Source organism: Haliaeetus leucocephalus, unplaced genomic scaffold, assembly GCF_000737465.1.
Source record: "Haliaeetus leucocephalus isolate CR32 unplaced genomic scaffold, Haliaeetus_leucocephalus-4.0 Scaffold0, whole genome shotgun sequence".
In the NCBI taxonomy this organism is placed as follows: Eukaryota; Metazoa; Chordata; class Aves; order Accipitriformes; family Accipitridae; genus Haliaeetus; species Haliaeetus leucocephalus.
The window spans coordinates 17182457-17207464 of record NW_010972436.1 but is presented as its reverse complement, the minus strand read 5'-3'; the positions used below and the strand labels follow the sequence as shown (position 1 = coordinate 17207464).

Below are 25008 nucleotides of genomic sequence, written 5' to 3'. Positions count from 1 at the left end.
ATAATTACATTTCATAGTTATTATGGTAATTCACAAATCCTATTGTAAGACTCCACAAATAATCAAATACAGCAACATTTTGTTAGACAAGTTCTACAGAGACTTCATGAAATTATCTGTATTTACATACTTGAATCACCGCAAGTAGTGTATTCAGATTTAGATAGCCAACATGTAAAAGTCTAAAGCTTCAGTGTTTTAACTGTATTTTGTAAATATCAAATTATAATACCCTTCAGTCCTCAGCCCTTCTGCAATGTAAGCCACTTCTTTAGGAGCTTGCTAATAAACACCCAAGTCCTTTTTCTGTATAAAGAGATAAAGTATACATCGCCAAATAATAATAATAAAATGTATGTTGCATAAATTTATAAAGTTACAGTGGTGGTACTGAGAAGATGCTTTCTGTCTCTAATTTGTGGTTTTTTTTCCTGGGCTTTTGCCCTTTCTTGCAGCAGATAAATTATGAATTTTATCAATTTTTCATGTAAGACACATGGAAACTGGAAAATATTTGCTAAGAAAGTATGTGGCTGTATTATGAATATAGTCACATGGAAAGAATTAATTAATTTGTCATTTTGAGAAATAAATGCTTATATTTTACTCTGTTTTAGAAGGAGTATGAACATTAAGCCAAATCAACATTTGTAGGCTAACTTATACATAATGAAGGTATGGCAGATCTGGAGCATTTGTAATGAGGCCAGAGTTACTACCTTTCTTTAAAATACGCTGGCTAAAAGAGGTACATGCTAAAGATAAAAAGCTAGGATACATGATCAATAAAGCAGAAATGTGAGCAAGAAACAGATAAAAGACAAGTATGTGTCTTTGGTAGACCTGTGAATGTTTATATTTAATTTCTTCTTATTTTATTAAATATTTACTTTTGCTGACAAAACTATTCTGCTTTAGCCTGTTTGGATCACAGATGCTTTTTCTTTATTCTAATTAGGCACTTGGAATACAGAGACTACTGCAGAATGAGACACTAGAGCCTTTGTAAATGAACATTTATTAGACACCTGTAACAGTGTTTCTTCTCAGATGCCAAATGGGAGAGGTGACAAAGTTGAACCTCAAAAACCAAAACAACAAACCCAAAGCCCAAGATACCAAAAAACCTTGCTACCAACCAACAAAACAAAAAAAAACCCCTTCCCACTCATGTTGTGCATTGATAGAAGCAAGCTGTGGACTTCCATGAAAGGAGTAGCTTGTGCTTATGTCTTCCCTGTTTGAGGAAAATGGCAGTGCTGTGAAGAACTGTCAATTTTTATAAAGTTAAAGGTCTTTGTCTCTGCTTTCCAGGGAACGTTGTGTGTGAGGGGGGTGGGGTGGGTGTGTTAATTTTGTTATGAAAACCATTTCACTGAGGAGATAACTTTTCTCTGTGTAGTAGATCTGTTTTGATCTGAGGCTTAGCATGCTAGCTTTCTTTTCAGTACAGCTTGTCAGATGAGATTCTCTGCTTTTCTTTGGCATCATCCAGTTCATCGTCCAAAGCTGTGCTTTTAGCTGTCTTGGCATTTAAGAACATTTTCCAGCTCTGCCACTGGCTGACTCAGCCAGTCTCTCTGGCTGAGAGAATTCTTGCTGTTATTTCCTAATACAGAATTGATGTGAAAACACTATTACTTGTGATTTTAATCTTAAGGCTAAGTGACATCTATACGAATGACAAAGCAACTTTTGATTTTGGCAAACTTAATTTTTTGTTTTGCACTGGGAAACTTCAGGGACTTTCTGGTATGTTCCTAAGTAATAAATCTTTCAGAAAACCTCAGTCTCATTCTTTATTCAGGCAGGTAAGCTTTTATAGCTCAGTATTTTGTCTAATAGTGGTGGAGATTGTAGGAATAGGTCTTTATGGCTTACTGTGTTGTGGATTTATATATTCTAGTTACTGACTTTTTATATCCCCAGATAGGTGAACACTTAACACCTATGTCAAATAGCAGAGGTGACCTACTACTTTGCTATTCTGATATTTAGTGCAACAGATTTGGAGAATCAGTGCCCAATATTTTGGACTGTCGTGTTTCTGGCATCCCTTTTCAACTGATGTGCTGAGGCTATTTCTTTCAGTGTAGCCTAACTACTTTTTCTGTCCTCATGCTTTGCATAATCTCTTGAGTCTGTTTAAGTGGTATGAAAGCAATTAGTTTATTACTTTTGGGAACTTCCTGAATAATAAGTAAGGTAACACAATATGTGAAGAGTTGGGTTATAACAAATTCATTTGACCCATGTCAGGGGACCAGTGGAACTTTCACTGTTGCTCAGGGGGTTACGTGTTTGATTGCTGGACTTAAATTGAAGATTTTACATTAGTATAATTTGTCAGATCTCTATGAGTAGAGAATCAATGTGAATTTACAATTCTGGGAAGCAAAGTGGCATTTAGGCACTTTTCTGTCAAATGAGTCCATGCAGTGTTTCTTGTGTTAATTTACTGCTACATCTGTCTTTTTAAGTGGGCACCTGTCCATGTCAGGAGCTTTGGCTGTGGTCCCTAGAAAATACTGTGTATATGCCTGTGTTACTTTGGAAAGCTCAGGAACAAGAACTGTTACCATGTAATTTCTCCTTTGAAGAAGCTAAATTTTAACTGGCTGAATGTTTTACATTTCAGATAGAAAACTAATCATTATTGTGAAGTGAATTTACTTTCTGTTTCTGGTTTAGTAGCTGTTACTTTTACAATGGTGTTTTACAATCAGCAGCAATTTAATCTCCGATTAACACACATAACACTCATACTGGCATCCACATAATTATTATAACAAAGCAAATAGTTCTGCACCCTTCATATTCACGGGCTGATTGCACTGTCATTAAGCAAATTTCTGTTTTAATAGATGCTGATCATTGCCTTTCTTTAGGAATTAATTAATGTTCTGGGGTTTTTTTGTTTGTTTGTTTTTTGGGTTTTTTTTGAAGACACTGAAAATTTATAGTATATAAAAAATACTGGATAACCTATAACAATGGGATTTTGCTTTTTTTTTCCCAGGTATGAATGCTGCTGTGCGCGCAGTAGTACGCATGGGAATCTATGTAAAAGCCAAAGTGTATTTTGTTTATGAGGTTAGTTTTTGTTTTATTCATTCTGTATTTGTCTTCTGACTATACTTGAGTTTTTGCAAACTTCATGGAGAGTGAATAGTATAAATTAAAAAATGTTATAGATGTCATTCCCTTTCATCATATCAATGTTTTATTTCATATTTTTTATTTTTGTGGAAAGTACTTTTTACAAGGTATATGCTAAAACTATTTCATTTAAAAGTAATTTTTCAAATATATATAATTCTTCATGTATCACCAGAAGCTTGAAAACACTGAGAAAACCAGAGATCGTTGTCACCTAGCAGTGAGCTATGTGTTTGTGTACTTGTTAGATGTTTGGCCTCAAATATTGTACTTTATAAATACCTTCCTAAACCTAGTTAAACTACTAATTCTTAAACCTCTGACTTTCCCCCAGTCCATTTTCCTAGGGTATGATAAGGATGTGCCATCACTTTCATTTCACAGATTACACAACTTTTTGGTCAAAAGTACTGTCAGGCTGTTGCCATCTTTCCTGGCTTATAGGTAGAAAGCTGTAACTGAAAAACCTCCAACCAACAAATGAAAAAGACCCCACCAAAAAACCCTGCACCATTAGTAGTGTGTCCAGACATCAGAATTTTGTGGTTGAAGCTTATGACGGCATGTGCATGAATACTGAAAAATTCTGTAACAATTATTTGATATGAAAAAATGATGAGACAAGTTTAATGTAAATGCTGTGTCTTACTGGAAGACTAGACTAAGTTATAGTTAGACTTCTGCCTGAAGGACACTTACATTTTTTTATAAAATTTGAGGATTAAACAATACAGTAAATAGATTTAGCAAGAAATCGTTCTGTTCACAGTGGAATTCCTGTACAACTCCTTAGAAGTTTGAGATGATTACAAATCATAATAAACGTTTGATATGGGGCAAAACTTGGTAGGCAATATTCCTAGCAAAATGTAGTTTTAATGTTTAATATAAAAATGCATAGTACTAGAATTCATAGAAGTGCTAGGAAAGTACTTTGGTTTTAGTTTTCCGCATGCAAAATATACAATTTAGCTTTAAAGGGTAGCTATTTATCCATTTTCTTTCTGTCTGCTTATTCCTATAGCTCATTTACTAAAGAGATGTGAAGTATATTGAAATGCAAATAAGGAGAGCACTGTGCTCCAAAATTCTTTTGTACTACAGTGCTACAGCAAGTAGCTCTGAATACTTAGTGTGTGCTAATTACATGGCCAATCTCTAGAATTCCTTCAGTGTTCCGGCTGTTTTGCAGGCTTGCTGAAATGGGTCAGATACTTTTGTGGAAATGAGGGGGTTTTGGCTGTCTTTAAAGGCCAGAACTTGGATTTTTTTTTTTTTTTTTTTAAATTTATGTTTAACTTAAGAGTTACCATCTCTGTAGTTCATTTTACACTATGTTTACTTTTGTCACCTTTTAAAAACTGTTTTGTATTGCACAGTGTATTCAATGATAAATTTCCAGAGAAATTTGGATATTTCTGTTTTTCTGAACTTGGCAAAATTACACTATTTAAATTATCGTGTTCCTCTGTTAATTACTAGAGTTTGCCAATGTGAAGTCACAGATATTTCTGAATGAAAATCGATTGTAAAAATCAAGTCAGTATTGGAGTTTTGAGTTTCCATTATATATTGTCATTCTATCTTCACTGTAACAGTGTAGTCTGGGAGAAAAATGTATATTTCACTGAAGGTATGGGTAATAGCTCTGAAAGAGATCTTTGCTTCTAGATTAGTCCATTCAGTTCTGTTTCAGGAAGTACTGAATGCTAAGGTTTTTTCCTCTTTGACTCTGTCGGTTAAAATATGAAGTCAGTTTTCTTTCACAATGCATATAAGTGCTTCAGAGAAACACTGTTGCAAGCTTTGAAATGAAACAACTATTTAATTTCAGCACCTTGAAATAGGAAACAGGTACAGGTGACAAGTGTAGTGGAAGGTAAAAATCTTAGGGTAAGACTTGTTACTGATGATGCCTATTGTAAGCCTTTGCATAATGTATACAGAGGAGATGTATTTTTGTATATTCTTGAAGTTATTTAATACTTTTAATAAGGTCCTTCTAAATTACAGTTTATCAAATGCAGACTTCAGTGTGTTAAGCAATGAGAATAGTATAATTTTAGCTTACATTTTTGAGTAGTCATTTTAACTAGATGCACATATGATGAGGTGAAGTGATACCTGTGTTGAAGCTGCTCTGAAAAAGTGAAGAAAAAAACTGAAGTGGCAACATCCGAAAGGTGAAAAATGTTTTCTTATTTGGAGCCAAAAATGGAGTTAAAGGTCTCAGCCTTTTCAAGCCTACTTAGCTCTAGTTATACACTCTTTTTCTCCTGTAACTTTCTCTGTCATAAGAACTTTCTTTGCACTATGAAACCACCTGTCTCCTACAGCTGTGGCCAAAATTAGTTCCATATTCTAAGTAAAACAGTAACCCTATTTTCCTTTTATTTCCTAACTCCATTTTGCTTCATTTTGTGATGAGAGAGATTACCAAGATAAATAAATAATAATTGGCAATGAACTAGATATAAGTAAATTTCTACCATTTTTTAAGTTGGATTTGCCAAAGCCCGAAGAAAGAAACAGTTAGATATTGGAATTCATGGGCTATTTGGACATATTTTGGTTCCCCAAAGGAAAAAAAAAAACCACCAAAAAACCAAGCCTCATGTGACAATTTAAAACTATAAAATAGTTCATATAAAAACTATATTATATGTATATATAATTTATATAGTTTATAAAAAACTATAATTTTACAGATATAAAAAAAAGTTGTATCTTAATTCATTGAAATTAGCACATTCGAAAATTTTGCTATTAATTCGTAGAAACAATGCTTAGTCTATACAGTTGCCCTAGTTTCATATTTTATTCATGTTAACATCTTTTAGTATTTAATTTTTGTATATAAACAGTCTGTATTCACCATCACTGACTAGTATCACATTATTCCTCAAGTCTACCCCAATCTGAATTAAAATTTGAATACCCATGGACTTACTTTACTCATGCTGTGAAAATCTAGGAGATGGAAGTAAATGTAAAAGTACCAGGCTGCTCTAAGAGGCTAGTTTAAATTTTTTCACTAATCAGAAGTGGTGTTGTGGTTTTGTGGTGTTTTTTGGGGGTTGTTTTTGTTTTTTTTATTTTTCTTCTTCTTTTTAATTGAGAATGAGAAGAGAAAGTGATGCCTCTCATTTATGGCAATTCATTTTAGAAACTGAGGTCTTAAATACTTATACAAATAACCTGCCCTTTTTCCAGGATTGAAGCACATAGTTCCCAGTGGATGCGTGTTCTTACTACTAAGCTATGGAACTTTTAGATTCTTCATCTTGATTAAGAGTCTTTTTCTCAAGAGGCCAGCATTGGAAATGCAATGGTACGGCAGTCATGGATTTCTGTGAGGAAAACTTCATGTCTTTTATGTGGTGGTTTGTGCACTCAGTGATGCTAGTATTTTACGTTGTTGAGCAATAGCTAAAAAAGCTCAGTAAGTAAACTTAAATAACTGTTAAAGCCCCAAATGTCCCATATGTAACGTATCAGAAGATGGCTTGGTTTTTTTTAAAAAGCTTTTGGTTTTATCGTTAAGACTGGAAGTAAGGTTTGCTGTCTCTGCCACTGTCTCCAGGAGTTACAGTGCATATGTGTGTACCCTGTGAACATATGACCCACAGGGAATTTCCTCTTGTTCATCTTTCAATATTCAGATTTTGGGTACAGGAAGGAATAGGCATAAAATGGGGTTGATTTTTCAAGTGTAGTGCTTGCTGTATTTTTTTTTTGACCATTTACTTTTTTCCATTCTTGCCCTATAGTTTTAGTATCTTAGAACTCAAGCTACTAGTTTTAGAATCTAAATAAGTTTCTTTTTAATGTAAATTGACAGATTCCCACCCTCTTTTTATTAAGGTCTGTATCAGTAACCAGGCAATTGTAACAGTGTTGAATTATTTGATAAAATATTTCAAGTTAAATTCCACCTTTAAAATGGATTGCCCAGTCCCCAAATTAGCATCAGTGGTTAAATAACGAAAATGATAAATGGAAATATTGATCATTATTAGTACTTCAATATAATTAGTCATCTTTTTTTCCATATAGCTTTTCTAGAAACCTGTTTTAAATCTATGCCTTTTGTATCTCTTAATGGTATGGAATAACAGTGAGGAAATTTTAGCTACATTGTTCAGAGCTAGCTTACATACACTGCTTGGCAAGCAGAACTGAGTTAGGAAAAGCGAATATAACAGTTTAAATGGATCAGACCTGTTCAAAAAGCTCCCTATCTTACCTTGTAGTGGGAGGAATTGTTAATACAGCCTCTGTTCCTGCTTCTCTACACAGAGAAAGTAGAGCTGATGTGGACTCCAGACCAGATTGCATGAGTTCTTTCTACTTTAAAGATGCATGATGCAGGAGTCAGTCATAGCTCATCCTTAGCCTAACTATAAGGTCTTTAAAATCTTACAGACAATTTCAAATAGTAGTGTATCCATTTGCTTTTCCCTGTGTTTTAGATTTGTTAATAAAATACGAATAGGGAATTTTTATCCATGAGTCTCATGATATGTATATAATTATGTATATATTTACTGTATATAATAGTTTCTTGGCTGCACTCTATTTTTTCCTCTCAAGTAAAAATGGAGGGCACATGTTTTTGTCAGCTTATAGTGCAGCTTACTATAGTCAGTGTTACAAAATGAGTAAGGATGCAATGTCAGGCTATTCTTTCAGGATTTGTTGCCTATGAATCTTTATGTTATTGTAGTTGCCAATAGGAACACCAATAAGAAAAGCTTTCAATCCATTACCAAGTGATATAAGGAACATCATGTTCTTTGCTTTAAAAAAACCAAACAAACAACAAAACAAAACGGCAAGCCTGTGGTAAATGAACTTAGTAATTAGCCTTCATCAAGCTCAGTTGGATCCACTGGAATGTTTCTGTCTGAGGATCTTTGCACTTTATCTGAGAGGGTTTTTTTTTTAATTTGATATGTAGTTTAAGCATTATTTCTTTTCCAACTTGCTCTAATTTTGAAGGAATTGTGCAAATAATGTCTTAGCTTCAAGACAGTGTGTGTATACATTAGATACATTTCAAAGTTATCTGGACAGTGTACAAAATACGGAAAAGATCTGTTGAGTGACAGAAATTAGAGACATAGGTCGTTTTCCATCTAGCTGTTTCTTTACTATTTCTTGATTACCTTATGTAAATTATTAGTCAAGTCTCACTGAGCAGAAACTTCTCTGCTTTCACCTTGGAATCTGTACTAGAATCCTAGAAAGCTTAATTTGAGTAACTCATACTTTTGCTGAGTCCAGGTAATCTTTATATTGTTATCCTATCATGCTACTGAGGGATTCCAAGTATGATGTAATATACATAGCTTTTTAAGCCAGTGTAGGCTTAGTACATTTCCAAGTTATTGCTTACTGGATAAAATCTACATATACTCTGGATTGTCCCAAAGTAAGCGTCTCCAGTTTATAATGTCAGTTTTGCTGTCTTCTATTTCTAGTTCCACCTGACTTCTTATTTAGAACCCTAAAACTAAGTATGTACAGTCTTGCAAGAACTGCATACAGAAGAAAGATTAACTAATTGTTCCTCGGCATGATTATCCATATGTACACATTATTTAAAAATGGAGACATAAACATTGTCATTTTTATTTTTGCTTAGTGTTTTTTGTTTGTTTTCTTTAACATAGTGTGTTTATGTTGGTGTGGTTTTTTTTTTCCTTTGGATTTAAATAAATGTCAAAAATTTGAATGGTAACCCCAGTTTTATTCTGGTGTCTGTATAAATTAGTTTTTTTTCAGGTTAGAACTTTGCTGTGGTTTTTTGTGGTTTTTTTTGTTGTTTTTTTTTTTTTAAATTTCGTTTTCACAATATCACCTAATGGAAAATAATCTGTAATTGTCAATATCTTTCTGCTAGTATTTATTCAGAGAGTTAATAAAGCCAGGCATAACAAAACCCTTCAGCTGCTCCCTGGATAGTTTCCGTCTTTCAAAGTGTAGTTCTTTCCATATTACAGCATGCATTGGCTTCTGAATACCGTTTGAGTTAAGGTATTAAGGTTTTCTTAAATGCATCACTAAAAATTGTATTTTTCTACTAAATTTCTTTCATCTATTTATTGTGTAACTGCCTCCAAAAAGAATAAAGATTATGTGACCTGATCTCTTCTTTGTTTATGAAAAATTTTTGGTTGTTGCTCTTTATTTTGTTTTGCTTATATCTACCTTGGGAGGAAAAAGTGTACAAAGTGTTACAAAGGTAGATTTATTTTTTTTTCCTAAGGTCATGACTTCAGGCTGAGGTTGTGTTTTTAGGAAACACATTTTATAATGCTTTTCAAAGTTCTTCTTTGTAGTTTAAAAAAACAAAACAAAACAAACTGAAAATTGCCATTCTAGTTCATAAATTGTGTAATCTGTGTAAAGTATTACTTTATCTTGAAGTTGTCTTTGGAACTGATCTTTTAGGGAGAGGGTTTGTTTTGTTCGTGCCCCCCCCCCCCCCCCCCAATATGATACCTGCTTGAATCTTGTTTCATTTAAATTGAGTATTTTTTTATTCAGTGTTTTTAATTACTTAAAGTTGCATTAAAATATACAAGGTGAGTATTACTGCAGTGGAAATATTACAGAGTTTATCAAATTAGACTTCTGAAATACTTTTTCTCTTTCAGGGTTACCAGGGAATGGTTGATGGAGGTGATAATATTGTAGAAGTTTCATGGGAAAGTGTTTCAAGTATCCTGCAAGTGGTAAGTGTTAGGGGGTGGGATCCAAACCCTCTCTCTTTAAACAGGGAACCAAAATTCTAGATCCAGGCAACCACTGTATTATGGATTCAAATTCTGTGATGAGTGAGTGACCAGCACACACCACTTTTAGCAGAGCCTCATTTCTATAGTATGGACATTTGACACTTTCTAAAGATCTTTGTGTGGTCTTTTATTTGGTTCTCAGAAATAATCTTGAAAACCTTTGTCCTAGATTTTCAACATTATATGTCATTAGCTTCCTAAAGCCATATTGACAAGGCTATGTTTAATAAAAAGACATTATAGGGCCAAAATATGAAACAACTGTGTTTTGTAAGGCAAGAGTTTTCTTACGAAACCCTGTTGGCTTTCTGTGTAAGTGGATTTAGAATTATAGTAATGGGTGTAATTACAGTACAGTTCTCTGGAGCTCAAATAATACCAGTGACTTTGTACATTTATATTACAATGTTCTGCAACGTGGCCATTTGGATCTCCTGACACTTTTCCTCAGCATGGTAATATTGTTACCTCTTCCAGAACAGATGCTATGTTTGGCGAAGAGGCCTTACTGCTTGCCAAGCTTTCTGAAAACTACATCCAGGTGAAGCGTGGGTTTCTTTGGAGCTTTCTGTAAAGCTAATAGAAAAGCAGTCAGCAGAGAGACAAATAGATGATTTTTTTTTTTTTTTTTAAACAAACAAATACCCTGGAATACTGTTTAGATATTTTGTCCACATATGCTTAGGGGTTTTGTTGTGGTTTTTTTTTTAATCCCCTGTCTATGTTGTAGAATCTGTAATCATAGAATCATAGAATATCTCAAGTTGGAAGGTACCCATAAGGATCAAGTCCAACTCCCTGCTCCTCGCAGGGCTACCTAAAAATAAACCATATGACTAAGAGCATCATCCAGACGCATCTTATGATTAAGAGAAAATTGAGATGTCATGGCTAAGCCACACAAGAGCATAGGCAGGAGCAGGATGTAGGCATCCTATACGTGTACGTAGCATACATAGCGTAAGAAAAACACCTTTATAAGCTTAATTGCTAGGAATTCAACAGACCAACAGTGATGCTGAGAATGCATCTTAAAGAATGTGTTTAGCTGTTTTGATAAAAAGATTTTTCAGCCCAACCTATAGTTCTGTTTAATCAGAATAAGTTTAGTACATTATTTCAAATACATAGTCTCTTCTCCACTTTCAATTATGTTTTTTGAAGTATGAAAATATCTAGTTTAGGTATGTTTTTTAGTCTTGATTGTTATTTTTAGAACATCTCCATGTGTACACTCCTGCTTTTTTGCCTGTGGAGAAAGCTGAACTGCATCTATTCCACGGTTTGGTTTTTTTTTTCCTTCCACTAGCAGCTGTTGTGTATCGCAACATAAATGGTAAAATAGTGCCTAGGACTGGCTTGAGAGCTGAAACACCTATTGATAGGGCAAATCATATCAGTACAGCCTCTACAGATTTGAAGCTCAAATTTAGATTGGCATGACTGATTAATTATAAATTAAAGTGAAGGAAATGTTTGTGCAAAAGTGAGGTAATCGTCTCCAGATTTGTTTGCAGGGAAAAAAAATTTTTGCAATCTTAATGTCACTTTTTACTGTGACTATAAATAAGGCAAAAATTAGACTTTTCTTCAGCCACTGAACAACGTAAACACAGAAGATGTGTAAATAACTTGTTTTCAGCAAGATGCCCAGCAACTTTCAGTGGCAGGATGCTTCAGTCTTTTTTTGAAAATAATGACTTCTATTTCTGGAGGAAGTTCCTTAAATCATATCACTAAATACAGTCGATAATTACAAAACCAGAAAATTTCGCATTAGACTGACCTATAAGGCACTAAATGTGGATGCAGTTCTTTCCATAATTCAGTAGAATGACGGTAAATGCTAATTTTGAGCTTTAGGGATACATCTTTTCTGTTATTGTTTATATATTTCATGACATTAGGGGGAAAAACATCATGCTTTGAAGCAAATTTATCTACATACTTAATTACTTAGTTTTTACTATTTACACTTTTACTATTGTCATCACATGTAAGTAACAATTAGATAATTTGTTGGAATGCTACTGAAATTAAACCCAAATAATTTAACATTTTCCATCAAGAGTAGCTCTTTATCAGTCATTTTTGAGTGTTTTTTCACTGGTGTATGTATCTATTCTTGAGAACATAATTTCCCACAGGTTTGATAATTCTTGTTTTTCATTCCTTTTTACTCACTGTAAAATTAAAGATGGAGGTTATACTACAAAATAACCATTCATCAATAATTAGTCTTTAAAAAAAATACAGTAAGTTACTGGATTATAAATTAAAACTGTTATACTTCCTTTTTCTAGGGAGGTACAGTTATTGGTAGTGCACGCTGCAAATCCTTTCGTACTCGGGAGGGCCGCCTCCAGGCAGCCTACAACTTGGTTCAGAGAGGAATCACTAATCTTTGTGTGATTGGCGGAGATGGTAGCTTAACTGGTGCCAATCTGTTCCGTGAAGAATGGAGTGGACTTCTAGAAGAACTGGCACAGAAAGGTAAGTTTGTGTTTAGACCCTTTAAACTGCTAGTCCAATCTCCAGGGAAGCTATGTACCCTAACTATACATACACAAACTATATCCAGAGGATATTTCTTAAGTTCAAAAATCAAATGCATAAATTCTAGGAAATTGCATGGTTCTTTATAAGGTAACAGGTTTTGATTTCTGTACATCCTCTCTTATATACCATAGAGGTTCAGAAAGGCCAAATAAGTTACTGGGCAACAGTCTGTGTGGCTTTTTTCCCCCATTATGAATCATTTTCAGGGTCTGAACTTTGACCATTCTACTTGAAAAGCCCTTTGCCCTCATATCCATACTAAGATGATAATTCCTTCCCTACAATGAGCTACACACTTGGTTGTTATTAAATCATGATGCTTTCCTGCCTCTATGTCACTGTTCAAGATCAGAACATTAAGTGGCTGTTGCTAAAAGTGCATCCAGCCCAGTAGTTGTCTTTGATAGCATTCAAGAGAATGTATAGGGAAGAGTAAAAGAACAGAACAAGCCTAAATAATGCTGTGTTGATGCTATATTTTATTCATAATACAGAAATACTCTGATAGGTTCCATCCATTTCTGTCTTCAGGCTTCCTGAACCAGATGCTGTTAAGCAGTCCTTAATGAATTTCTCTTCCATGAATGTATACAGTCTCCTTGAAAGCATACAGATTTTTGCTGAAAACATTGTATAGCAAGGAGTTCTACAGCTTCACTGAATGATGAAGATTGTGAAGAATCTTCTGTTAATTTTGATCCTGCTGGCTTCTAGTATCATTTGATGTCCTATAATTTTTGTGTTAGAACAAACAGTGAATGATCAATCCTGCTTCCTCTCTGCATGCCACTTGAGATTTTACAGCTGTCTTATTTTCCCTTCATCATCTCTTTTTCTAGATGGAAGAGTCCTAGTTTGCTTAGTTGTTCCTTATATGTAAGTTCTATACCTTTGATCATCTTTGTTGCCCTTCTCTGAACCTTTTCCAGTTCTACCATGTCCTTTTTGAGGTGGGGAGGACCACAACTGCACCCAGTATTCAAGATGAGGGCAAACCATGGATCTACACAGTAGTATAATGATCTTTGTTTTGTTCTCTATTCTTTTCCTAATATTTTCTAATATTTTGATTTTTTTGATTGCTATTGAGCATTGAAGCTGATTTATTAATGAAAACAGCATTATATTATTACTATGCTGAAAATACCATTATTTTATTTGTGATGTTAGGGTACACTTTTCATGTGTATTAATTTACATTTATCTACAATGAATTCCATCTGATACTTTACTGCTCACTGTGTCTTGCTAGTCATCTTCATTTCTTCTCAGACACTCCATACCTTTAGAACCCAAGTAATTCAGTTTGATCAGTAAACTTCGGCACCTTACTGCTGATTCCCTTTTCTAGGTTATTGCTGAGTATGTTGAACAATGCAGATCCCTGTAGAACTCCATTGGTTACCTTCCTCAGATACAAGAACTTGCATTTACTACTGCCCTCTGTTTCTTATTTTTTACTCTCTGTTTCACATTATTTATTCTATGCAAAAGCCTTCTCTCTTATGCTGTGGCTACTTAGTTTCCTCAAAATCCTTTGGCGACAGACCTTGTCAATGGCTTTTTGGAAATCTAAGTAGAAAATGTCAACCAGATATCCGTTATTCATGTGATTATTAAGTCACCTTTGGAACTCTAGGAAAGGTTTGTAATGCATGGTATACATTCACAGAAAACATTTTGATTCTTCTTCAGAGTGGTGTATTTATCTTTATGGATATTAGTTATATTTTTTATTGTGTTGTCTACTATTATCTCTAGTATGGACATTAAACACACTGATATATAGTTCTTGAATCCCATATTAAAAATTTGGCATTGTATTTACTACCATCCCATCCACAGATACTAAGGTAGTTTTAAGCACTTAAGCAGCTATGGTATTTCATCCTTGAGATCCTTTAGAACTCTTGGATGATTCAGCATTTTCACTGATGTCTTGGGAGACACAGACTAAGACTTAGAATAGGAGCTTTTCCATTGTATTTGCTTATTAATCATGAAATCAGAGCCTTTCAGTGTTGCAGAAGAGAAGTCTTCAAAAGTTTAATGCTGGTTTTTGATTGTTTACATATGCCCATAATCACATCCAGTTGCATCCTTTTACTTCTTCATTGCACGTCATACACTAAGACTACAATTTGAATGCTATTGTTTAAATCCAAACCATCAATTTTAAGGCTGGTTACAAAACATGATGATCTGTTGACACTTTGAAATGGACTGAAAAGCTCTTGTTTCCCTCCTTACTGTAAGGAGTTCTATGCAGGATTCTTTTGTTTGGTTGTTTGGCTTTTGTTTGTAGTTTTGACTAACCTTGTTACCTAAAATATCTAAACATAATTTAATGTTTGGATACATTTAATTTACAAAAGTAGAGCACCCAAGCAATATGTCTAAAATGTTTAAAAAGAAAAAAAAAATCTTACAGGTCTTTCTCTGGTTACTTCTTTACAGGAAAGATTGATGAAGAGGCTGTTAAGAAATATGCTTACCTTAACATTGTGGGAATGGTTGGATCCATAGACAATGACTTCTGTGGCACTGATATGACCATAGGCACTGACTCAGCCTTGCACAGAATCATTGAAGTTGTGGATGCCATCATGACTACTGCTCAAAGGTAAATTGTGCATATTATAGAAAACTATAACAAATATACAGTTGTTTATGCTTCAGATCTTAAGTTTTCTATTGCCATACAATAGTGGAGGATATACGTTAATTTTAAATAGAAGTTAGGTAACTGGTATTTGTAATTTCTAGAGTGGGAATAAAAGCTCTTTTTGGCTGCATCTTTCAAGTGTCTCGGTTTCTTTTTTTCTTAGTAATTGCTTTTCCATCATTCCTGTCATGGCAGGACTTCAAGCATCTGATTGTAGAGGCTGCATCAGCCTTAGGGGCAGGCTTTGTTTTTTTGTTTTTAGTCTTTCCCAGACATACTGTTCTAGAGAGGATCCAGACATACCCTGAATAGTACGAAGTAGCATCTGCTTGTATATAAGCTTTCCCTAGGTAAAATGTAAGCAATTAAATGATTATTTTTTTTAATACAGCTATATCATTACAGTTCTTAACTATGGCTCTGCATCACTTACATTTCTAGTAAATGTTCACCTCCTCTCTCCTAACTGCCCTTACATGTTTTAGATGAAAGTAGTAGTGAAAATGAATTATGCGTTGGAAGATACGTAATTTTAAATACATTGTTTACTACAGCCTTCATTTTGCTAATGAATTCTTTGTTTGGTAAGCATGGTAAACACAGGCTATTTCCTGATATCAGGTTCTGATTTCAAGAATTTGGACTGGATTTTTGAGTTGCAATATTACAGTTGTTTTCTGATTTTTACAGCCATCAGAGGACATTCGTTCTGGAGGTTATGGGGAGACACTGTGGGTATGTATTGTCTTCTGCAGTTTGTGTCTCATACAGATGTAATTATGAAAGATCAGGAAATCTGAACCATAAATGTCTAATCATTTGTTATGTTTATTAGGTATCTAGCTCTTGTTAGTGCCTTAGCCTGTGGTGCAGATTGGGTTTTTATTCCTGAATACCCACCAGAAGAAGGATGGGAAGATTCAATGTGTGTTAAGCTTTCAGAGGTAATCTATTACTGTGTTTTGGATTCTCTGAAGTCTTTGCAGATGTTTGTCTGAAAACAGTGATTTAAAAACATGATCAGGGCTTTCAGCAAGTCTTTGCTTCTGGTGTCACAGATAGTGCTATTTGATCTTAAAACAGCTTTTTTCCTGCATTCTGTGATTGTTTTGAAGAATTATTATGACCTACTCTAGTGATTACATAAAACTGTTCCTATACAAGCAGTGTGTGTACCTCTCCTTGTTAATTTGTTATAAGACATTTAATTTCATCCATGAGAAGACCTGTAGGAAGATAAAATGTGTGAGAACTCTGAAGTGATCAAGTATAAAAAATATTCCCTCAAATCCTAGCAGCTTAATGTATAGCAATTGATTATAAAATTGTGCTGTAAATTTTTTCTTTTTCTTCATTATATGGATGTGCTTTTATTTTTATTGTAGAATCGTGCACGAAAGAAAAGGTTGAATATTATTATTGTAGCTGAAGGAGCTATTGACTGCCACAACAAACCTATAACATCAGAGAAGGTTAAGGACGTAAGTGTCAACATCCCTATGACACACTTGCTGTTTTTTTCTTAAGATGGGGCTTGTTACTAACAATAACATTCCTGTAAAATGAATCTGTTCCTGTAAAGTAGTTTATCACACAGTTTGTTGGTTGCGTTTTATATTTGTGCTTTATTGTCTAAATCCATAGTCCACTTAAGGGGGAATTATTTCAGTGACTTAATTAGAACCTTTTTTCCTTGTAATAGAAGATAACAGTCCAAAGCACCTACTTCATAGGTGCCTTAATTGATAGAGTCTGAAATCAGCTCAAATCAATGATGATAATCCTGTTCTACCTTATATTTCTTGTAAAATTTTAATAATGGTCTGTTTCATAGTGAAATAATACTGTCTACTTGGGACAAAGTCTTGCCACTTTTTTCTAAATGATTGCTTTGCCAAAAATTTCATTGATGTCTAAGATCAAGAAAAACTTTTGAGCTGAAATTATTCTGCTTTTCTTGGAAAGGGTCCTGTTAGAAAAGAAGCTGAAAAATAGTCATTGGCAGGACAGAGCTAAGACACTTTGACTTTACCTGGGGCTTATCTGTCCTGCGACTATGAAGTTTTGTTTTCCATAGGTGTCAGTTTGAGAGTAATCTTTGACTCTTAATTCAGAATTGCAGTTTTACAAAGTAAAATTTAGCACCAAGCGGTGTTAAGTATACATGCTGCAGATAGCTATTATGCTTTTATGGAAGAAACACTACTTGCTTGCTACAAGTTTCAGCCAGTTAAAACATTCAAAAACTATAAATACCAGGGATAGAAGATTTTGTAAGTAACTTCTAAATTTTTTTTCTACTTTATGGTATCCATTACTTATTCCTAACCTTACATGCTCACTGAAGATATATTAATAAAACATGTCTTTCTGTGACTTCAGATTTGGTACGTAATAGGAAATGGAAAGAAAGCCTGACTGAATGAAATAGTTTTATTGCTATAATTTTTACTGCAAGTTGTAAAAGCCTTGTCAATTAAGGTTAAAAGTAATCTTCACTAAAGTTTTACTCACAATCTTTTGGGATGTGTAATCTTGCATGTAGGTGAAATGTGGGCTGAATAAAACACTAACTGAACTTCTTTCAGGTATTCTAATTATAATATTTAGATCTGTTTTTTATAAGACTGGGGACTGTGCATAATGAAGCCATTGTAACTGTAGCTAAAGCATTGCAATCTAAGCCGCTGTTTTGCCATTATTAAATAAAATGCTCCTTTAGATTAGGAACGTGGAGTTTAGTTCTAGGTTAGGAATAAACTAAAGACTGGCTTAACTTTTATAGTATTTTCATTACTGTTGACATACTAATGCATAGCGTACATGGAATTATTCCAGTAGCACATAAAGCAGAGTAATGCTAACACATGCATATATAAAATAATGCTGATAAAGAAATGATGATGATAAAAAAAAAAGGTAAATAAAATTTTGAAATTCTTTGTAGCTTGTGGTTCAGCGGCTCGGTTTTGACACCCGGGTAACTATCTTGGGTCATGTGCAAAGAGGTGGAACCCCTTCAGCTTTTGACAGAATTTTGGTGAGTGAACCTAAAATAATTACTCATGGCACTACATAGTACAACTACATTTTGATTATATATTTGGGGGATTTCAACTATTATCTCACATTAACTGTCTGAATAGCTCAAATTCAGAATAGTGAAGCACTTCATGTAAAGGAATCTATATTAGGATTAAAAAGGAAAGCTGCAAGAACAATTACCCATACTTAAGGGTATTAAACAGCCTGCAACATTTTCACGTACCAAGGAATAATTGGTTTCAGCTTGAATTACAGAGAAATTGTGACCATTTCTGTGACTGGAATCCTTGTGCTTTTATGTGCTTGCTTGAACATTCAAACATTACCTATTTTCAGGCAAGTCGTATGGGTGTGGAAGCTGTGCTTGCCCTTTTAGAAGCTACTCCAGCTACTCCTGCCTGTGTTGTGTCCCTTTCTGGAAACCAGGCTGTCCGTCTGCCTTTGATGGAGTGTGTGCAGATGGTGAGTTTCTGGCAAAAAGCCAATTTATAGTAATTCATTAACTACAACAGACCACTGTGTACAATAATTGTCTGTTGTCATTAAAACACTGATGGGAATGTGTGCAGCACTTTCCCACATTTGGGAATAATTAATTTCATGTGTGTTTTCTATGTATTACTTTTTCGCGAACTATCAACAAACAAGAAAAATATATATTTTTAATTTGTTTTAAAATTTCATCTCAGATCTTCTCTTTTTATTGCTACAACAAATTCGTCAGATGCTTGCATCTATTACACATCATACACGAGTCAGGTTTTGGTTCAGCTTAAATGGGGCAGGAGGGAAGCCAGATACATCTTTCCCTCCCCCCAGAAGGTTTTAGTTGTCTGTTTCTACTTTGTTCTTCCCCTGTCCACTGTAATTTATGCTATGATAAGAGGTAGCTCATAAATTAATGAAATGTCAAAATTTCTTTTTTCACTTTGGAAAGCTATTTCAGAATGATCTATTTACTGGAATACATTAGATAATCAATTTCCTGTGTTTTTTAAACATATTGAGTAATCAACTTGTTTTTTCAAGACTCAAGAAGTCCAGAAAGCCATGGATGAGGGAAGATTTGTTGAGGCTGTGAGGCTTCGTGGAAGGTATGGCCAATAACTTGTATCAATTTTTTTACTCTAGGAAAGCTGAATTGCTTTGCTATTCTGCTGGCACTTGACATTTTATTTTAGATAATTTAATATCCATATGTTTTTGTGTATTTGAGAATAATAGAGGAGACAGAAGAAGAGTTGCTTAAGTAGAATAATTGAAATTCTTATCTGCATAAAAACATGCAAAACAAAGAAAACTGTAATTCAGTACTGTGTCAGAATAGTGATGGGCACTACTAGGCTACCTATTCACAAAGAAAAAGCTGCTGTGTTGTATGAGCTGACTGGTAGCAACCATATGTTTGTTTATTCAAGATTTTGAGGCCAATCCCGTGACTTTGTTTATAAGTAGCTGGTAGTTTTCCAACAGTAATGTTGGAGGGAGACATTCGGCCCTCTTATTTGTCAACAGAGCATTTTCTGTTTCAAGTCACTTGATAATAAAATGCTTTATCCATGATCTGTAAAACTAACTTGCCAGCTATATCGTTATTTTATATTTTCTATTATCTTAAGGGATTGAGTATTTTCCAGTGTTCTCTCTTTTCCATTTTTTATTGCGTTTTTTATTTGTAATAACTTTGGTGCTAATATTGCATACCTGTTTTTGAAAGTTTCTGAAAAATTCAAGTGTTTCTTTAAAATAAGTTGAAAAGTTTACTATTTTACTTATTTACTTATTTATTTAGGAGCTTTGAAAACAACCTTAACACCTACAAATTACTGTCGCACAAAAAACCAGATGCCGAGCTTCCAAAGGTAAAGGGGGTTTTTTTGAGTGTGCAATGCATGTCTGCTTTTGAGGTATCTTAACAAATAGTATTTATCTTCTTTTCTCCCCCTCATCCTGCCTTAATACTCTCTTCAAACCTATGTCATAGGATATTTTATAAAATCAGTTAAATATTATAATGGCAGAAAGATGCATGCAACACACAACTTTATTCTAATAATAACTAACTTTTTTAAAAGTGAAATACCTTTCTAACTAGAAAATTTCCTGCTACAGTTTCTTTCTCTCTTGGATGTATGTCTGGTCCCAATTGCTATAGTGTCTGGTCCTCATAGTTACTGTTATGCCCTCTGTTCCTTAACATGGAGAGAAGGAAAGGTGATGTAATCATGATTAAGAGGGTGGGGTTTTTATTCTGGTTGTTTTTGGTTTTGTTTCAAAAGTAAGGACCGAAGTTTGACCTTCAAGAGATCAAAGAAGTCACGATTTTTTTGGTGGATAGTCAACATTTGCTTTGCCAGATCACATGTTTGTTTGTTTTGGGTGTTGTGGGGCTTGTTTGTTTGTTTTATATAGATATATATATATACCAATGCAAATTTAGGACTGTTAGCACTGGGCTTTTGTATTTTGTTTTAAAATAGTTTTGCCATATCTTTTTGTGATGGATGGCATTAGAAGGAAATGTAGGCCACTTGTAATTATTAACTGCTTGGATTTGACCACACTAGGTAAATCTTTGTGCTTCAATAAAAGGGGTTGCATGGGAATTAAATACTGGATGAAATGTGCATGTCACAGGAATTGAGGAAGAGGTTAAGCTGATCAGGTCACTAGAGCCTACTGAATGCTCTGCTTCGGCAGTGTTGCTGCACACGTATTTTGCTGCTTGTGTTTCTCTTGCATTTTTCTACAATCCTTTGATTGTGCCAGAGCTAAAAAAGAAACCATACGTGTTCTGTTTTGGGTCTCTTTTTTTTGTTCTGTTTTGTTTTGTGGTTGGTTTTTTTTTTCTTTTGATTGAAAGAGATTCCATGATCATTACCTAACAACTGTTCTGGTTTTTTTGTCTTGTATTCCCATCTTCCAGGATAAAGCTAATAACCTCTAGCTCTTCCGCAGTACCAAATTGTTACACTTCTGTCTTGTTAATAGATATAAGCAATTTAAGGTCATCCAGCTGACCCTAAAGCATGATGAATTTTAGTGTGTAAGCTAAGGCTGTCAAATTTTCTTGCATTTCACTTAGTTTGCTATCATTTAAATTCTGTTTGCTAAATTCATACAGAGTGGTTAAACTTTAGCAAAGGTCAGGCATGTAAAGTTTTAATTCTTTACTTACATTTTGCTCTCAGTATTAATTTTGAAGCTGTAAAAATAAAACAAAATTAATAAAATGCAGTGTCTTAATTTTTTGGTAATGGATTATATTTTTATCTGTTGTAAATCAACACTTATTAATGTCAGTGAAACTGTATCAAGTTATACTAGCTGGCCATTTCTTAATCAAAGACAGTGGCCTGTGACTTATCTGGAAATAAGCTTTCCATTTCAAGGAATACTTCATGAACAGAAGATCTGCATTTCATGCTCTGCAGTTAAAATTTAATCCAAAGATGCTTACTAGCATTCTACACACAGTAGCACTCTTGCTTTGTTTACCCTTACAGTGCATTTTTTTCTATTATATTTTCCTTTTTAATGCAAGTATTGAAGTTTTTACCTCTGGGAAAGAATCCATGATCTGAATGATATTGGATTTATCAGTTTAAAGTAGTAATTCAGTTGAAGAAAGTATTCTTAATTTGAAAACTCTTGTGGTTTTAGAGTTGTGGCTGTTGTAACAAGACAGAAGTTTTTAATAGTATTTTGTAGCTAGATTGTGTGATTTTGGCCACTTGTGTTCAGTCTGTAATGCTTACATCCATTTAGATGTAGTTGTTTTATCTAGAGTACAATTGACAACAAAGCAATATAAATGGGGACTAAATGCATAGGTATGGAATACACATTATATACCAAAATACTTATTATTTCATGTTATGTTTTAAATAGAACCTTCTCTCTTACATTGCCTGTGGTTTAAATTACAAAAGTATATTTGATATCTCAGACTTTTCCATTTGAGTAGATTAGTTGCCCACCTGGGATACTCATTAAACTTGGGGAGACACTGTATATAAGCACAGTTACTTTGAGTCATTCAGAAATGCTTTAAAAACTGCCATAATCTGAAAAATGTATGGTATTGAGAAAGATGCTGAGTGCTCCTGTTTACTACTATATTGTCAGCTGCTCTAAAAACCTGGACAATACTTTAAATTAAAAGTTGTCATCTGTTTCACTTTACGTGATACTTAAGATATACACCTAACTGCTATGTGCTAGAATTGCTTCCTATTCTTTTCTTGGCTATTCTGGGTGGTTTTGCAAAATACTACTTTGATAACATGAAACTGGTTGAGTAACGCAAGATATTTTATGTTTCTGGAACCTAGCTGAGCTATAATATAAAAACCTGAATAACTTAATCTGAAAACCACATAAAAATGTGATAAAGTCTTATTTAAAAACAAACATTCTTTTTTAAACTGTTTATATGTGATGTTCTGCAAATGGGGAAATACGTTTATGCACCTTCTAGTTAACTTCAAATTTTGGATGGTTTTAGGGGCTTTGAAATTCCTTTCCTACATTCCAACATTTAGCAACTGTGTATGATGGAAAAATTAACCATGGTGTAGAAATTAAAGTGCTTATTAAATACTATTTTTCTCTTGCAGACTAATTTTAATGTGGCAGTTTTAAATGTTGGTGCCCCTGCAGCTGGAATGAATGCTGCAGTGAGGGCTGCAGTGAGAGTTGGCATAACTGAAGGCCATAAAATGTTTGCTGTCATTGATGGATTTGAAGGTTTTGCTAGAGGGAAGGTCAGTATTAAATATGTGCATTACATAGTAGTATGTACCCCTTCCCACACCACCACCTTTGTTTATGTTCTTAGAAGGTATGTTCTGTCATAACTGTGTGGGAACTGATTCTGTAACCTTTTTTATTTCATAAAGATATATAAAACCCAAATTGTTACTGTATTCCTCAACTATTCAAGTCTATAGAATCATTTATCTTAAGTATTGGTAATCACATGCTGCAGAGCTACAAAATTAGTCCAGATGAATCCTACCTTCAAATTTTGGTTGATGTTTAGCATATGATAGATTTTCCACAGAATAACAGAAGAATCGTTGATTCTGTGTCATGAGTTGTTGCATCTGTGTTTCTTTGCTATAAGAAACTTTGCAGTGGTGCTTGTTGAGGGAGGAAGCTTATCCCCAGGGGAGTTAGATTTGTCTGTTCCCCTGTTTTAAATGTTAAGGATCAGTTGGTATACTGAGGAGAAACTGGATACAAAGTTATGATTTCTATGCCTAGCTGGAGCCTTAGGTCCCCAAACTAGCTTCAAAGACCTAGATTTAGATTTTTGTTTCACATTCAGTAGGAAAGGATGTGAAAATAGGATCATTATATGAAACAAAGAGGCAGAGTTGATCATGGTCTGGAGGAAGAAAGAACAAATAGAATGGAAAGGGATTGGTAAGAATTCAAGAGAAATTAAGTTAATGTCTTGATGATGCTATTTTCTTTCTTTGCCAACTTCATTTTTGGTGCTGTCAGTGCCCAACAACTTGTTTCAACAACTTTACATTAAGTAGTACCTGGTGTTTGCTGCATGTCAAGAGAAGTAATTGGATAATTACTTAACAGGATCTCCATTTTTACTTTTATTCAAAGATAAAGGAAATCAGCTGGGGAGATGTCGGAGGCTGGACTGGTCAAGGAGGATCAATTCTTGGTACAAAACGGTAACATCAATATTTTGACAATTGATATGATGAGATGAATTCTAGTATTTCATATAACCGGTGTATGATTCCATGCTCTTTTCCTTCCACAGAGTGTTTTAAGTCCTCAATTTTATGTTGTGGTTTGGTTTTTTTCTGTTTTGTTTTGTTTTTTTTTTTTATTGTTATGTTCCAACTTGGATATCTTTATAGTACTGTACCATATCTGAAGAGAGAATGAACATGGGAGTTGGGACCTCAACTTAAAAATTTCCTGGGGTCCTTACACTTAAAACAATTGCAAACCTGTAGTTTCTTTACAGTTGACATGATTCCTTAATGGATGTCAGGAAGAATTATTTGTATGGATAAAAATGTAAAATGAAAAATATTGCATTGCCTGCTTGGTTTACTGTTTCAGCTTAGTAATTGGTTTTTATTGCTGCAGACTCTATAAATTTTTTTCATCTTTCTTTTGGTTTAATGATTTTTAGTACTCTTCCTGCAAAATATTTGGAGAAGATCGCTGACCAGATGCGCACTAACAACATTAATGCCCTTATGGTTATTGGTGGATTTGAGGTACACTAAAATGTCTAATTATATCTAAGTAGAGTAGAATTTCTAACAAAACGAATAGTCCATTTTAATTTTTACCCAATCTTCATGCAAAGTGCATTTGGTTACAACTATATTTGATACACAACGTAAGTAGTGTTTAGGATCAGAAGTATTGTCAATCACCGATTCTGTGGAAAGCTGACATTCAAGACAGTGACTCGTAACTGCAAAATAGGATGTGCTAAATGGATAAATAAGGTGAGATAGCATGATAGTATTTTTGTATTTAAAAAAAATAATTAATGATCTCAGTAGTGCAAGTTCCAGTCTATACTGTATCAATACTTAGAACATACTTCCAGAAGTTCTTAACCTTTAGTGGTAATTGCACTGTTAGTCCCTTACTGAAGCCACTCTTTCTCACATAGTGCATTTCAAAATCCGTAATTGATTTAGAGAAGTATTTTCTTTTTTTTCTGTATTTCATGTTCATTTCATTTTACCAAAACAATAAATTTTTGAAATCTTGATTCAGGAA

General features: G+C 34.0%; 1 protein-coding gene across 3 annotated transcripts in view; it reads left to right on the top strand.

Annotated features, from left to right (window-relative positions):
• The window catches only part of PFKP (phosphofructokinase, platelet), a 46986-nt gene that overhangs the window by 5848 nt on the left and 16130 nt on the right, over positions 1-25008 (top strand). For all 3 annotated transcript variants that reach the window (XM_010585508.1, XM_010585500.1, XM_010585492.1), the window contains exons 2-15: positions 3020-3093; positions 9822-9899; positions 12266-12455; positions 14979-15144; positions 15877-15921; positions 16022-16130; positions 16572-16667; positions 18134-18226; positions 18568-18693; positions 19261-19325; positions 20024-20093; positions 22851-22997; positions 23860-23930; positions 24404-24491. In XM_010585508.1, the coding sequence (XP_010583810.1) occupies positions 3020-3093; positions 9822-9899; positions 12266-12455; positions 14979-15144; positions 15877-15921; positions 16022-16130; positions 16572-16667; positions 18134-18226; positions 18568-18693; positions 19261-19325; positions 20024-20093; positions 22851-22997; positions 23860-23930; positions 24404-24491 (1418 nt within the window). The remainder of the gene's footprint in view (positions 1-3019; positions 3094-9821; positions 9900-12265; positions 12456-14978; positions 15145-15876; positions 15922-16021; positions 16131-16571; positions 16668-18133; positions 18227-18567; positions 18694-19260; positions 19326-20023; positions 20094-22850; positions 22998-23859; positions 23931-24403; positions 24492-25008) is intronic.